The sequence below is a fragment of the Doryrhamphus excisus genome, linkage group LG17 (assembly GCF_037039965.1).
Source record: "Doryrhamphus excisus strain RoL-2023G ecotype Guam linkage group LG17, RoL_Dexc_Guam_v1.1, whole genome shotgun sequence".
In the NCBI taxonomy this organism is placed as follows: domain Eukaryota; kingdom Metazoa; phylum Chordata; class Actinopteri; order Syngnathiformes; family Syngnathidae; genus Doryrhamphus; species Doryrhamphus excisus.
Genome location: NC_136373.1, coordinates 745569 through 760624, shown reverse-complemented (window position 1 = coordinate 760624; position 15056 = coordinate 745569). Strand labels below are relative to the sequence as shown.

The window sequence follows — 15056 nt, the reverse complement described above, 5'->3', positions numbered from 1 at the left end:
AAAAATGTGAATGGCATGATATCAATAACATGTTTTTTGAGGAATACCTGGAATATGAAATGATAACAATTTTTCATTACAAATATATTTCAAGAAAACAACCTGACCGGGTCATTTTTGACCCACTTATGGAAGGTTGGGGTAGTAACACAAAAACAAAAATGTCTTAAAAATGTATAAAAGTTAAAAATGTAAATGGCATGATATCAAAAACATGTTTTTTTGAGGAATACCTGGAATATGACTTGATAAAAAATATCACTATGAAGATATTTCAAGTAAACAACCTGACCGGGTCATTTTTGGTTAAAGTACAAGCAAAGTCACCCGAATTAAATAGGTACAAAGTTTATGGATAGTTTTACTTTGCGCTCTACATCGGAAACTGATATTTGACTTCATGTTGCACCAGTCGTCATAAATGTATGTCATGTGACCGTCTCCAGGCCTGCACAACAAGGTGAACCAGTGCCCCGCCAACGAACACGGCTGCTTGGATGCCGACGTTTGCCTTCATATGAGCAAACTGTGTGATGGAGTACCAGACTGCTCGGACGGCTGGGACGAGGGCCCTCACTGTCGAGGTAACATTCTGTACATTTCTACACTTTCTCTTCAACACAACGGACGAGACAAGTGGAAAAAAAGGTTGCTGAGTAAAATGCTGCCTTCATGTCTTCCATTGAAAGCTATAATCTCTACGCCGTAATCTCCTCTATTAGGCCCTTTAACGAGCTAGCCCGCTTTGGCCTGGGAAATCACAATGAAATTCTTCTTTCTAGGGAAAAAAAGTCATTAATTTATCACCCAGCTTAGTTCTTTGCTACATATTTTCAAACCCTGTGGGAATAATGGAGGTTAAGCATCGATGCAACCCAAGAAGAATCCCATCAAATCCTCTTCTATTAATTGGAGACAAAAGAAGGATGGCAACGGGAACATACGTATAACGGGAATATAAGAATGTATCTCTCAAACAGCAACGGTACAGTCATGACCACAAAAAGTTTGCTTCCTCCATTTTTATAATGGCAATATGCATATAGTACACCAGAATGTGATAAGATGATGCGCTGCCATCCCACCACTGGTGTCCACCAACTGGTTCTAGGATTACCGACCACCTTGCAGCTGCAGTTACTGTTACTTAATACTGGCTATATTAGGTTTTTTCTCGGAAGAGATACTTTTACAAAATAAAAATGGCCAAGGGCTACTCATAATTGTAACATTTATTTTGTTTACTATCAACTCCAATAAAGTTAGAGGCACAAACAGGAACTCTTTGTTTGCACTCGGCAGTGTGACCAACCACAGCAGAGGGGGCAGACTAGAAGAAGAAGATCTAGAAAGCTTTCTGTGTTGGTTATTGTGTGTAGCTGCTCTATAGGAGTCCACAACTCAATACAAAGGGCCGACAAATGAGCATAATAATAGGTCCCCTTTAATTCAACGAAAAGCAAGTTTATCCACCTCAGCATCTGCTCCCTTCTGAAGTGCAGATGCAGCCGTCTTCTTCTGTGCCTTTTTTGCCGATACCGGCCGATACTGATCAAATAGAATAGTCCTCTATTTTTATTTATGTGTTATTATTAAGATTGTTTTGTTTTACTGTTTTCAAACCAATTGGTATTATTGGAAATATAAATAATATTTTTTATGGTCAAACTGTCACAAATCTAAAACTATTATTTACAAGAATTTTTTTAAACATTTAAAGTTTTTATGTCATTGAAGCTTAAAAATATGTTAATATTTTCTAAAAAAAAAATAAAAATATGTTAACTCCCTTTTTCCCCCCCACATCACATATTGCTATATGTTTGTATATTTATTAAATACACCTTTTCAGTGTTAAGTTACTGTGTGATGACTTTAGTTCCATTCCATTCTATCCCACTTGTCCTTGTTGCGGGGGCAGCCGTCTCAGTGGGGGCTGTGGAGACTGTACACTGGAATTTATGGTAATATGAAGATGATTTAATCAATAATGTACCTCACGCTCTGTGTTCAACATGTGACGCAAATATTTAATAGATTCATGAAAGATTGGAATTGTCCATCCACACTGCCGTAACACAAAGCAGGAACCAGATTCATTTGGCATTTGAAATGCTGCTGCAGTTTACTCGATCTCGGTGATGCGGTCAGCCAATCACAACATGCACGTCTCCTGTCCTGAGCACAGAAGGTCTCAGTAAGGCCGCGGTCAACACAACCTATATAATGCATGCATGCACCTCCACGTGCACCCAGACATACGCTAACACGGTCACATTCTTGCAAACACACACCCATAACATCCCCCCCCCCACACTCACATACACCATCAGTGTGTGCAGACCCCATTTCAGGGAAAGTTCTGGTCTTTCACAACCATCCTAGTGTTTGCTTGTACAAACTGGCTTGCTTGTGCAAGCTGCTGCTGACGCCTGAAAGGACACTTTGTCACTCACTCTGTCCGTGGAGTTCTGCTGGACGTTGTTGACACCGGTGGTCAGAAAGTGGGCGCGGAAAGACAACTCTGGAAGGAATTTCATTTCGCAGCAAATTTCTTTGATGTTTTCATGTGAAATTGCTTTGCATTGTTGTGATGTTTGGGATTTGAATTCTAGTTGTTGACCAAGAATGATTAGGAGCTCTGTGGAAATATGGGCTAATAACTACAAAAGCAATCTTCACTCGCTAAATGTACTGCAAAAAAGGTCAGTAAGGATAATTCATAATGCCGCCTACAGAGAACATACTAACTCCTTATTTCGAAAATCACAAATACTTCAACTTGCTGATATAGTTCATCTTCAAACAGCTAAAATAATGCATAAGGCAAAAAAATAGCAAATTAGCTAAAAATGTCATCCAATAATAGATGATCTCAGGGAAGAAGTACATTTGAAACACTTCTATGCTAGGACTACGTTATGCTAGCCATAGCATTTCAGTATGTGGAATCAAACTATGGAATGGATTGAGTAAGGAAATCAAACAATGCACAACGATGAGCCAATTCAAGAAACAATACAAGCAATTAAATTAAATTAAATTAAATTACATTAAATTACATTAAATTACATTAAATTACATTAAATTAAATTAAATTAAATTAAATTAAATTAAATTAAATTAAATTAAATTAAATTAAATTAAATTAAATTAAATTAAATTAAATTAAATTAAATTAAATTAAATTAAATTAAATTAAATTAGGAAAGCAGGAAGTGAACAAATGTAACAGTTAGTGATTGTAAAAGTACCAGATGGAGGGGTAGGATTTAATAAGCTTTGCTTCTTCCTACTCCTTTTGGACATGTGGAACTGGGAACTGATTATGGGATGCACTCAATTGGAATCTGATGCATGTTCAAATGAAATCTTACCATTACCATTACCATTACCATTACCATTACCATAATCCATGCAATATCTCATTCTGACCCGGTCAATCTGACCTGGCCAGCGATGCCCTTTAATGTGATTATTGGCAGGTATGTTGTCTTTTATCACATGACCATTGATTTGCAGGCCTGCTGTGCATCATTTTGTGGGTGATTGGGCCTGGGGTCAAAGGTCCTGGTACTGCATCCCTCAGAAGTGAATGATATACAGCAAAAGAGGATGATGGGGTCATGGTACCACTCTTGAAAGCATTCGGCCATTTTTTTTTCTTAAATGGAAGCTTTATTATTGTAGCGTAATTGTTTATGCATGCAGTCGTATGTTGCTGTCCTTCATGTCCCAGTGACTATGGAATGCGACACGGTCAAAGGCGAACTCCAAGCAGCCTGTGGAAAGGCCACGTTTTCATCTTTATTCATGAGGGGGTCTTGACCTAAATGGGTTTATCGGCTGCAGTTAGACTGGTCTTGCATGAGAAGACCACTTGTGTCTTTTACTGTCAGGCTTTGACCATCGCTTCATGTGGGGACAATACGGCACTTTTAGCTCATAAGGGACTTGTGATGAAGACGAGCGCTACCAAGTATTTGGGAATATTACTTTGTGGATGATGTTTGTGTTTAAAGTCTAAATGTGGAAGTCTGGGGCAACTTTTTGCCACTGTCCAAGGCCGTGATAGTCACTGTTTGCTGACTACACATTACACTGCCCTGTTTGTGTTTGCATTTTGATGCCTTTGCCCTCTTTTGACGACTGCACCAAACCTATAAACCATGCCTTTATGCACTGGAACCTAAAAGGGCTTCCAGAAATTGTTCCCACAAATTGGAAGCACTGAATTGTCCAAAATTAAGAGAGGAATTAAAGGGGACCTGTTATGCTTTTCCAGTTTTCTGCCCTATAAATGTAGTTAGAATGTTCTATCCTGGTGTTAAACCATGCAAAAGTTTCAAATAACGAGGTTTGCGCATTTGGAAGTGAGCCCTGAAAGAAGTTTGGGATGGCTCAAAATGCTCGGTTTCCAAAGGCGTGGTAAAACTGGCCCTCTGTGATGTCACAGAGGGGCGGACTTCCTTATATGGTTTGGGCGGACGGACCGCGGATGGAATAAATGAAATAAAAGTATATCAAAGGCAATACAGCTGGAATAGGTGCAGATTCTAGAACAGGGGTGGGCAAACTTTTTGACTCGCGGGCCGCATTGATATGACAAAATTTACGGGGGGGGGCAGACCATATATTTTACACGTAACAGTCCACCTGGTATTATTGTATCTGTAAAATTGTCATGCAATCTGCTATTATTATTTATTATTTTATATTTATATTTAAATATTTTAAAAATAATAAAATATTATAATAATTACAATAAAATTAAAATAATAATTATTATATTATTATTATGCAAAATATGCAAATATAACAATATAATAATATAATAATAATATAATAATAATAATAATATAATAATTAGCATTAATATAATAATTATAATAATCATAATAGCTCTAATAATAATTATAATAATCTAATAATAATAATTATTATTATTATTATGTGCTTGTGTCCCTTTTTTCAGGAGCACTTTGTAAACATCAGACCATGTCAAAAAACGAAATTGATAAAACCACCAAAAGGTTGGCTCAGGCCATGATGCCAGGTTGTATGTTGAGTTTAAATGAAATACTTTGGAAAGATTGGGCGGGCCGTATTCAAACACTTGGCGGGCCGGATGTGGCCCCCGGCCCGTAGTTTGCCCACCCCTGTTCTAGAAGGTCTAGAAAGTGTTCTGTGTGGGTTATTGTGTGTAGCTGCTCTATAGAAGACCACAAGGGGTTGAAAAATGAAGACTTGTCTCAATAATTGTCTGTTTGAACTCGTTTAAATGGAGAATCCTTACTTGATAGCTGCTTTTTGCCGTTATTTGATTACATAAGATTTAAAAAAAAATGTACATTTGAAGGGGTACTCAGGGTAGGTAGAGCACAGGGGACATGTCCAGACCTGTCTCCACACCATGAAGGCATAAAGGTAGGAATGTCCCGGGAATGTCCCACACTGGAGTACCGTGATTACACAACGACTTTAGTCAACTTTTCTACATTAAATACCAGAAATGACATTGTAAGTGGATCCTATTGATGCTCATATTTCCATTCATTCTAACTTGCAGTCAGTGATCTGTTCCTCCAGGCTGAATGGAGGACATTCGGGATTAGAAGACAAATGTAGCTAATATACCTGTCAGCACAGTCTTACAGTGAAGGACACATCCGAAACACGTTGTGAACTTGTCAAACATGGCTGATGGTTATGATTTCACCCTGGTCGCAGCCTTGTTTTCAGTCGATTCCGATCAGTTCAAGGGCGCTGTGGCCTCACATTTGTGGGAATGGGAATGCCTCAAGGGAATTTCTTTTTTTGGAGAATTGCTCCTCAAATATTTAAGTTACTTTGACATCATCTGCAAAGGTTGAATCAATTTGTCTTGTTGATGATGTTTCACTTTTCGGCCAAAAGGCTTCCTCAGTTCACCAAATGTTCATGAACTGACCTTGTCCCGTGTCTGTGTAAACAAAACAAGAGTATCATAAAAATATCTTCCATATTCAGTCGGAATTGCATGGGTGACTACATCTTCCTTAATGACAAGCACAGGCATTACATGTGATGAGATTCCAAAAATGGAAGAAAACTGTAAATTGTCTTTAGCACTTCTTTTTTTACTGCTTCATTGTTTTACTATGGAGCGTCTGATTAGCGAAATTAAGGGTTGCCATCCATGCAAAAACAGAATCAATGGCATTGACTTGTTTAGGACTGAAGGCCTCCTGGAGGTCTTTGTCTAATTTGTTTGCTTTGTCCATTAACCTCTGGTCAAACATCTGCTGCTGCTGTTTGCTCGGAGATGGAATGTCCGAACAACCCAATCCTATCTTGAAGTTGTAAATACTTTTCACAGATATTGGCCGATTTGATCGGAGCACCCCTGTATAAAACCACTGTTTAAACAAATCGATTGTATTTTTCATACATTGCAATTTCTTCACATATGTCCACATTGATATAATCCAGAAGTATCCATACTGTGACGTACACTAAAATGGAACAAAAATGGCAGCGTTTTTTGGGGGGGGGAGCTTTAGCCCTCCACTTGCCAGTGGTCTTTCACTTTCAAAATGGATTTGATATGGGCCACACATTTAGCCGGGGGACTCATCCTTTCAGTGGGGTCGCAACAAAAGGGCCATTGTGGCCCAGTGTGCTACTGGCTTTACATAACGAAAGAGCCTTACTTGGCCTAATCTGACTCAACTGTACCAGTGTGATTATATCTGCTTCCACATGGGGGAATTCTGCTACTTGTATTTTAAACCAATAATTACATGTACGTTCTCAGTGATAATCTTTTATTTGGTGATGCAGAAACAAACACTCAGCAATTTTCCACACATTTCAGTTTCAGACATTACGTGTGAATTCTGAAAGGCTAAAGTCAAACTAAAATGTTTTGAAAAGGTTCGAAAATCAAAATTTAGAGGAGCCGTTCGGAAGCTGAAGCTGGACTGAAATGCTGTGGAAATACGCTACAACGTACAAAGAAAGTAAGGGTAAATTGGCAGATTGGGAATTGAACCAACCATCTCAGGGTCTGGATCCAAGCACTCTAACAATGACAATAACAACCCTAACATGACCTCCAGCTTTGGTGGCCATTGTTCCTTGTTTTACTCAAGCTCCTCCTATAAGGAACAACGTCTTTCACTTCCTCCTTGTCGAGCACGTCCTTGAGTTAACATGCACATTGAAATCACCTCCATCGTTGAATACGTGCACGTGCACATCCCATCACTCTTGCACACACAAGCACAACACAATCCCGTCTAATCCCCCAGAGGAGATGCAGTATGATGCTGTGGCTGGGATTAATAACGTTCAAAAGAAATGAAGCAATTAACCCTTAGATGCATTAGAGGGTCAAAAATGACCCGGTCAGGTTGTTTTCTTGAAATATCTTTGTAATTAAAATTTTTTATTATTTCATATTTCAAGTATTCCTCAAAAAACATGTTTTTGATATCATGCCATTCACATTTTTAACTTACTTTTTATACATTTTAAGAAATTTTAGTTTTTGTGTTACTACCCCAACCTTCCATAAGTGGGTCAAAAATGACCTGGTCAGGTTGTTTTCTTGAAATATCTTTGTAATGAACATTTTTTATCATTTCATATTCCAGGTATTCCTCAAAAACATGTTTATGATATCATGTCATTCACATTTTTAACTTACTTTTTATACATTTTAAGAAATTTTTGTTTTTATGTTACTACCCCAACCTTCCATAAGTGGGTCAAAAATGACCTGCATGCATTTTCTATGGAATCCAATAGGAACCTTTGATTCTTATCAACTCCTAAATATAATACTAAATATCATACAAGGGATTATTCCTAACCAAAATGGCAAAATTGGCATTGATTCTAGTATGGGTGATTTTTGAGCCACTTATGGAAGAGTCTGGGGTCCAGTCACTGGTGCATCAAAGGGTTAACTAAAAGGTTTGGGTTGGCCTCTTTTATCATTTACCATATTCTGCCCTTTATGTTTACGTTGTAGAGAGCGCTCCAGCCTGCGCCTCCCATGGGTGCCAGTTTCATTGTGCCGTGACCCACGATGGACCAAAGTGCTACTGCGGCAACGGCTACGAGGTGGCCGCCGATGGAAAGGCGTGTAAAGGTGAGCAGACGTTTGGGATGCATAGAAATGGATGTTTGTCATTCATGTACCACCACGTGTCTCTGCTGGCAGATTTCAATGAGTGCGGTGTGTACGGAACGTGTAGTCAGACGTGTAAGAACACCGATGGCTCCTACATCTGCAGCTGCGTGGAGGGCTACCTGCTGCAGCCAGACAACCGCTCCTGCAAAGCCAAGAACGGTGAGAGAGACACCCCCCCCCACATGTTTCATGTTGTCGCTTCTTCCCACAACTACCACCTCGCCATCCCCAGAGCCCGTAGATCGTCTTCCCATGTTGCTGATCGCAAACCTCCATGACATCCGCTGTACCTCCTTGAGCGGCTCCGCCTCCAGGCTGCCTTCCATTGCCACCAAGCAGACCATGGCGATGGACTTCATCTACGCCAAGGAGACCGTCTGCTGGATCGATGTGGGCGAAACACCCGCAGCCACGCAGCTGAAATGCGCCAGCATCCCTGATCTCAAGACGGTCACAGACATCCGCACCATCAACATTTCCATCACCCTGCACCGTGAGTATTCTTGTATTTAACGCAGTAAGGGAAGTTTTATGTTACTATGCTGAAAAAAACACATAGGGGGAGTGACATTTATTTATTTTTTTTTATATAATTAAAAATTTTTTTTTTAATATATATTTTAATTTTTTATATATTTTTTATAAAATTAAAAAATTTAAAACCACTATTTAAACAAATTGATTATATCCCTAAGGTATTTTTCATACATTGCAATTTCTCCACTTTTCCTCCACATTGATATAATCCAGTAGTATTCATACTGTGACGTACACTAAAATGGAACAAAAATGGCAGCGTTTTTTGGGGGGAGCTTTTAGCCCTCCACTTGCCAGTGGTCTTTCACTTTCAGTATCGAGTATTGTTGTATTTAATCCAATCCACTTTATTCATATAGCACATTTTATAAACAGAGTTTCCAATGTGCTGCACAGACTAGTAAAATAAAAAGTAAAAATAAAATACAATAAATTGAATTTAATCCAAAACTAAAAAATCAAATAAGAAATAAAATAGTAAAATAGATATTAAAATATTAAAAACAAGAAGCAAAGCAATAAAAGTATTAAAAAAAAAACCATACGACTCACTCCGAGTTAAAAGCCAAAGAATAAAAGTGGCTTTTAAGACTTTAAGACTTAAAGCTTTCGATGTTGGGGCCCAACCACAAAAAAGGCTCGGTCCCCCCTGGTCTTAAGTCTCGTCTTGGGCACCACAAGTTGGAGCTGGCCCTCGGACCTCAGTGACCGGATTCCAGAGTAAAGTGCATTACAGTAGTCCAGACATGATGAAATAAAAGCGTGCATGACTTGCTCAAAGTGCAAAGATAAAAACATTTAATTTTAGATAAAAGCCCAAGATGATAAAAACAAGATTTTATTTGTGTATTTAACACAGTAAGGGAAGTCTTGTGTTACTGCTCTGCTGGAAAAAAAACACATGGGGGGGGGGGTGACAAGCTCTCAGCGAATCAGAGCGCTCCCTTTTATACCTGCAAGCAAGTGTTTGCAGTTCACTCCAATTCAATCAGGAATTAGCATTAGCATTAGCATTCATTGACACCCTCGGTCTGTCAATGAAGCAGCGTTTCAAAGGTAGACTTGAGAAGATGTTGTGAAGCACTCATTCGTCTATTTCATCCTTGTGTGTACTACTGCGAGGAGTACTACACACTCCTGGCTTTCTCCTTGTCCAGAACACCAATGTTCCAATCAACAAGTGGTTACATAGTAGAGTAACCACTACGTTCCCCCAAACCCATTACAGGAAAAAAAGGGTTCCGTGTTGTGTTCATGATGTGTCATGGCAACTTCCAGGCTGCGTGTACGTTCTCTTTACAAGAATGGCTAGTTTACAAGCTGACAAGCTGGGACTTGTTTGGTACACCGCACGTTTCACAACAGAGACGTATACGGCTCGTCACTCACTGGCGGTGTTTTGTTTTTGTTTTTTTTCTTCTGTCTGCTCTCGTCTAATTTGGCTGGTGAGATAACGTCACTTGGAAAACTTTGCTTTGATTACTGAATAAAATACAGTAAACTAGGCTGACGGATGATTTATGAATGAATCACCAACTTCACACGGATCAGTAAAACATAATTAAATAATATGTCTTACGGTACACATACACTAGTATGAAACATTTTCATTGGTTGTTGGGATCGGCCATTCCAGTTCAGTTCCAAAGGAAATAAAGTTTATAGGATTTACAGAAAATGTGCAATAATTATTTCAACAAAAGTATACATGTGCATAAATTAGGGCACCCCATAAAAAAATGACATCAATATTTAGTAGATCCTCTTATTGCAGAAATAAATACTTCCAATGAGGGTCTGGATTCTGGTTGAAGGTATTTTGGACCATTCCTTTTTCCAAAACATCTCCAGTTGAGTCAGGTTTGATGGTTTCCAAGCACAGATTTCCAATAATATTTAGGTCTGGGGACCAAGATGGCCATTCCAGAACTTTGTACTTGTTCCTCTGCATGGATGATTTAATAATTATTATTATTATTATTTACAGCATACCAAAGTAATCAAAGCCATGTCTTAAAATGTACTGCTGGCGTATTTACTGTACGAATACCAGTGTTGGTGGTCACCTGATAACAAGAAAGGGGTGGCGCTCCTCCTCAAAGTATGGTATATTGTACCTAGACCAGAAGACTGGTCTTAGAAGGATGTGGTTAACATGGAACTTTGGAGGTTGGCAGGTGATTTATGGCCTTGGACAGCATGACAGATGACTAGTCTGAAGGTTCCAGATGTGGACTGCTCCGTGTGGGAAGATAACAGGGGGAGCAAAGCCTGCATATCCCATCCTGTCCATCCTACACCACGGCAGGAAGCATCACCTCAGCCCACATCCTTCTGTCCTGACTCAGTCACTCACTAGTCTTTGTTCTTAGGCTTCTTTCTGAATTAATCATTAGAAATTATTTTTTTTCAAGATTGTGAGCTACTAGTCCATCCTCGGGACTTTGAGTCAAACGCTAGAATATTCGAAAAAAAAAATTGTTACATCAGCGCCCTCCCTTCTCACACAGTAACCAATTGACCACCAAATCCTACCCGTCCATCTGGTACTTTTACAATCAGTAACTGTTACATTTGTTCACTTCCTGCTTTCCATAGTACAGTTTAAAATTTGTTTTGTTTGTTTGTTTTTAAATAATGTACGAGGTGATATGATCTATAATCTAATCCGGAAGTAGGGACTGTCTACACAGTCCAAAGTTTCTCAAGAAAAGAGGTTACTTCAAGACGCCTCTCAATGATAAGTAGCATTAGCATTTTAGCATTAATTTTTTTTGCAGGACTGCCAGTGTGTAAAAAAACCTCGGGTAGAGCTATTAGCGACCCCGCTTCCTCTACGCTATAATGCTACACAGACTAGCGCTTTTTCTCCATGACTTACACAAAATAAAGACGGTTAGGACACTGATAGATTGTTACTTCCTGTTTCCTCTTCTGACGCTTCCACACCACCGAGTAACGTTAGAAAGGCGTAAGGTCTTTCAAGCAAGCTTGTCGGCTAGCCTAGCTGCCTGATGGTAAACCAATACAGTGTTTCCTTTAGCTAGCATAGCTAGCAAGCAAACAGCAATTTCGGTTAAGGCAGGGAAAGCAGAGCTCGGGGGAGGGCATAGAGTCCGCCCCTCTGTGACATCACAAAGGAGCAGTTTAACCACACCCCTTTGAAACCGAGCGTTTTGAGCCATCCCAAACTTCTTCCAGGGGTCACTTCCAAATGCCCAAACTTCATTATCTGAAACTTTGGCATGGTTTAACACGAGAATACTACATTCTAACATTTATATTTATATATTTTTTTATATTTAACATTTATATTTATAGGAAAAAACATCATTTAAATTAGTTTGATGATGTGAAACATCTATATGTGATAAATATACAAAGAAAAAACACATTTAAATGTCTCTTTTTACACAAGAAGACCACAAACTCCATGAATCCAAATTAGACTCCCGTTCAAAGGCTGTAGTTCCACTCTAAAGCCCATTGAGAAGAACGAGATATTGATTGGCCGGTTTTGTATGCAAGAGCTCCTTGCTTTGTTAGAACGTTTCCTCAGAGTTTGGCACCCTGGCAGGCATTAAGGGCAGGAAGTGAACAAGGCTGGATGTGGAGAAAGCTCTGAGTTTGCCAACACGCTATCCACTTACCAAAAGCTGAATTCATAAAAATGTCCAAAAAAAACGAAACATCTTCCTCGAGTTGTAGGTTGTTATACAAGCGAGCAGTTAAACGGTTACACAACAAGCCTCTCCCGTGTAGGAGGCTAATCAATACCTTGTGTGGGGTGTTTTTAGAAGCCTATTGGCTTCAAACGGATACCACTGGGAGTATCGTGATACCTCTTAGCTTTTTATGGCAAACCTTCTCTCCTGGTAAAAATGTTGTTTTAATGTTTCAAAACATCTTCTTGTTCTTCCTGCCTTTGGTATTTTGAATAGGATTACTTTTATCGCTTTGTGTCTTTTCACATGCTTTCCTTCTAAAACGCAGTTTGCTCCTGCCTTTGCAGATGTCTCCTGAATGACTTCTGGCTTGGAGACGCACCAACGTTCCATGTTTGCTTCATAAATTTATGTCAGCTTCAACCCATTGGGTCAGAATGATCTGCTTTTATGCTTTTATAGTTAAGCTAACTTAAGCGTACTCTTGATCCCGCTCGGTTCTTGCAAATTCAAACTCCAAGCGTGATTGGAATTTGGGGGCGGGAGATTTGGACATGAGGCCCAGATGTGTGTGTGTATATACGATGTGTACTTTGTTATGAAACATGCATATCCTGCATGGCTGTCGTTGTTTGGGTGGTTACTGACTGCGGCATCCGTTGATGCTGTTGACGCTGTTGACGCTGTTGATGCTGTTGTCCTCCTGTCAAAGAAGGGATGCCAAAGTAGTTTTATGGAAGTAAATCTGTGTAGCGCTTTAAAAGGAAGTGATAGCAGCTGTTACAACACCAAGTCGAATTTCTCTTCCTATTTTTTGAGGGCGTCTTGCATTGGAAAGTTTTTAACTCAAATGTATGACTTGTTTTGTATGCATCTAAGTTTGAGCTGAGATTAACGTTTTTATGGAAGGTTCCTCTTTCTTGCACAATTGGGTCGTTTTGCTCATAGTTTAATGTAATTTGAACATGCTTCACATAATTTAAGTCAAAGTTCCACACGTCCAAAAAGGAGTAGGAAGAATCAAAGCTTTAAATGGGACCTATTATGCTTATTTTTTTGACGCTTTGTATCTGGAGTAGTATCTTTGAGTAGTGGAGTCCTATAGAGTAGCTACACACAATAACCCAAACCGAAAACATTGCACCTATTCAGCTGTATTTCTTCGGAACAGCAGAGCAGCGTTTGGGGGTAGGGCATAGAGTCTGCCCCTCTGTGATGTCACAAAGGAACGGTTTTACCACGCCTTTTCAAACAGAGCGTTTTGAGCCGCCCCAAACTTCTTTCAGGGCTCACTTCCAAATACGCAAGCCTCATTATCTGAATCTTTGGCATCGTTCTAACGATACTTATAGGTCAGAAAAGTGGAAAAAGCATAATAGGTTTCATTGATTCACTTCCTGTATTCCAGATATTATTATTTTAAATACATAAAGAAGCGTAGGTTAATGTAACCATATTGGGGTGTTATGGTGATTTTTTTTTTTTACAACCATAATAAATAATGATCACAGATAATAAATCACAAAATGGTGATTATATAATAACAAAATAACACAATCAATTCCAAATATTACCAACTTCAAGTCTTTCCTAGCTTTTTGACTCAAAGATAGACCAAAGTGGAATTTTGTGCTTGAATGTTGGACTAAAATGACTTTACTTTTATTTTGAATGCTTTTCTGTTCCTACCCTTCAGATGTGGAACAGATGGCTATTGACTGGTTGACCGGAAACTTCTACTTTGTGGATGATGTGGACGACTGGGTGTTTGTCTGCAACAAGAACGGCCAGACGTGTGTCAGCCTGCTGGACCAAGAACTGTACAACCCTAAAGGCATCGCCTTGGACCCGGCTATGGGGTGTGTGACTCCTTCCTCGTGCCCTAATGTGACCCCTCGGGTCTTTTTCAGCAAGAGAAATTGCTGTGGTTGTTAGAAAGTCATGCTGACTTGGCATGTTTTGGTCGAAAAAAGCTTGATGGTTGTTTCAGGTTCCTGTTCCTGAGTTCCTTTTTCGCAAGTGTCACTGATTTGAAATGAGCTAATGAGTATGACTTATTGGTCTCGCTTGTGACATCGCTCGTCAACGAAATTGCCTTTTGGTTTCTATTCCAGAAAAGTCTTCTTCACCGACTACGGGTCCACTCCGAGGGTGGAGCGCTGTGACATGGACGGTCAGAACCGCACAAAGCTGGTCGACACTAAGATTGTTTTCCCTCACGGGATCACGCTGGACTTAGTCAACCGGCTGGTGTACTGGGCTGACGCCTACCTGGACTACATCGAAGTGGTGGATTACGAGGGCAAGAACAGACACACCATCATTCAGGGCCTGCTGGTGAGACTTCAATGACGGTCCAATCAGCAACAAGCACCCCCCCCCCCCCATCATCATTTAATAATATAAAAGCATGTTTTCCTATTGGAGCTAATTGTCCTTTGAGACACAGTTCTGCTGTTGTCTTTTGTGCATCTATGCAGAGAGTCCAACTCCGCCCCCCATCCCCACCCCCCCTCCCCAGGGGATAAGTCATTTTTATTGCTTTGATTGATACAACTTAAGAAGAGTGTGATTTCCCTGGCTAATGCCTCTCTAAACATATTAGTCCGGCCCGAGTGAAGCTTGGCTCAAACGCATCGCGGTGTAATGGTCTTAATGAAATCAGGACTGCGGTG

The 15056-nt window shown here is 39.7% G+C and overlaps 1 protein-coding gene across 2 annotated transcripts in view; it reads left to right on the top strand.

Moving 5' to 3' along the window:
• The window catches only part of LOC131137268 (low-density lipoprotein receptor-related protein 1-like), a 74798-nt gene that overhangs the window by 13115 nt on the left and 46627 nt on the right, over nucleotides 1-15056 (top strand). For both annotated transcript variants that reach the window (XM_078797749.1, XM_078797750.1), the window contains exons 3-8: nucleotides 447-584; nucleotides 8018-8137; nucleotides 8210-8338; nucleotides 8412-8672; nucleotides 14078-14240; nucleotides 14496-14718. In XM_078797749.1, coding sequence (XP_078653875.1) covers nucleotides 447-584; nucleotides 8018-8137; nucleotides 8210-8338; nucleotides 8412-8672; nucleotides 14078-14240; nucleotides 14496-14718 — 1034 coding nt within the window. The remainder of the gene's footprint in view (nucleotides 1-446; nucleotides 585-8017; nucleotides 8138-8209; nucleotides 8339-8411; nucleotides 8673-14077; nucleotides 14241-14495; nucleotides 14719-15056) is intronic.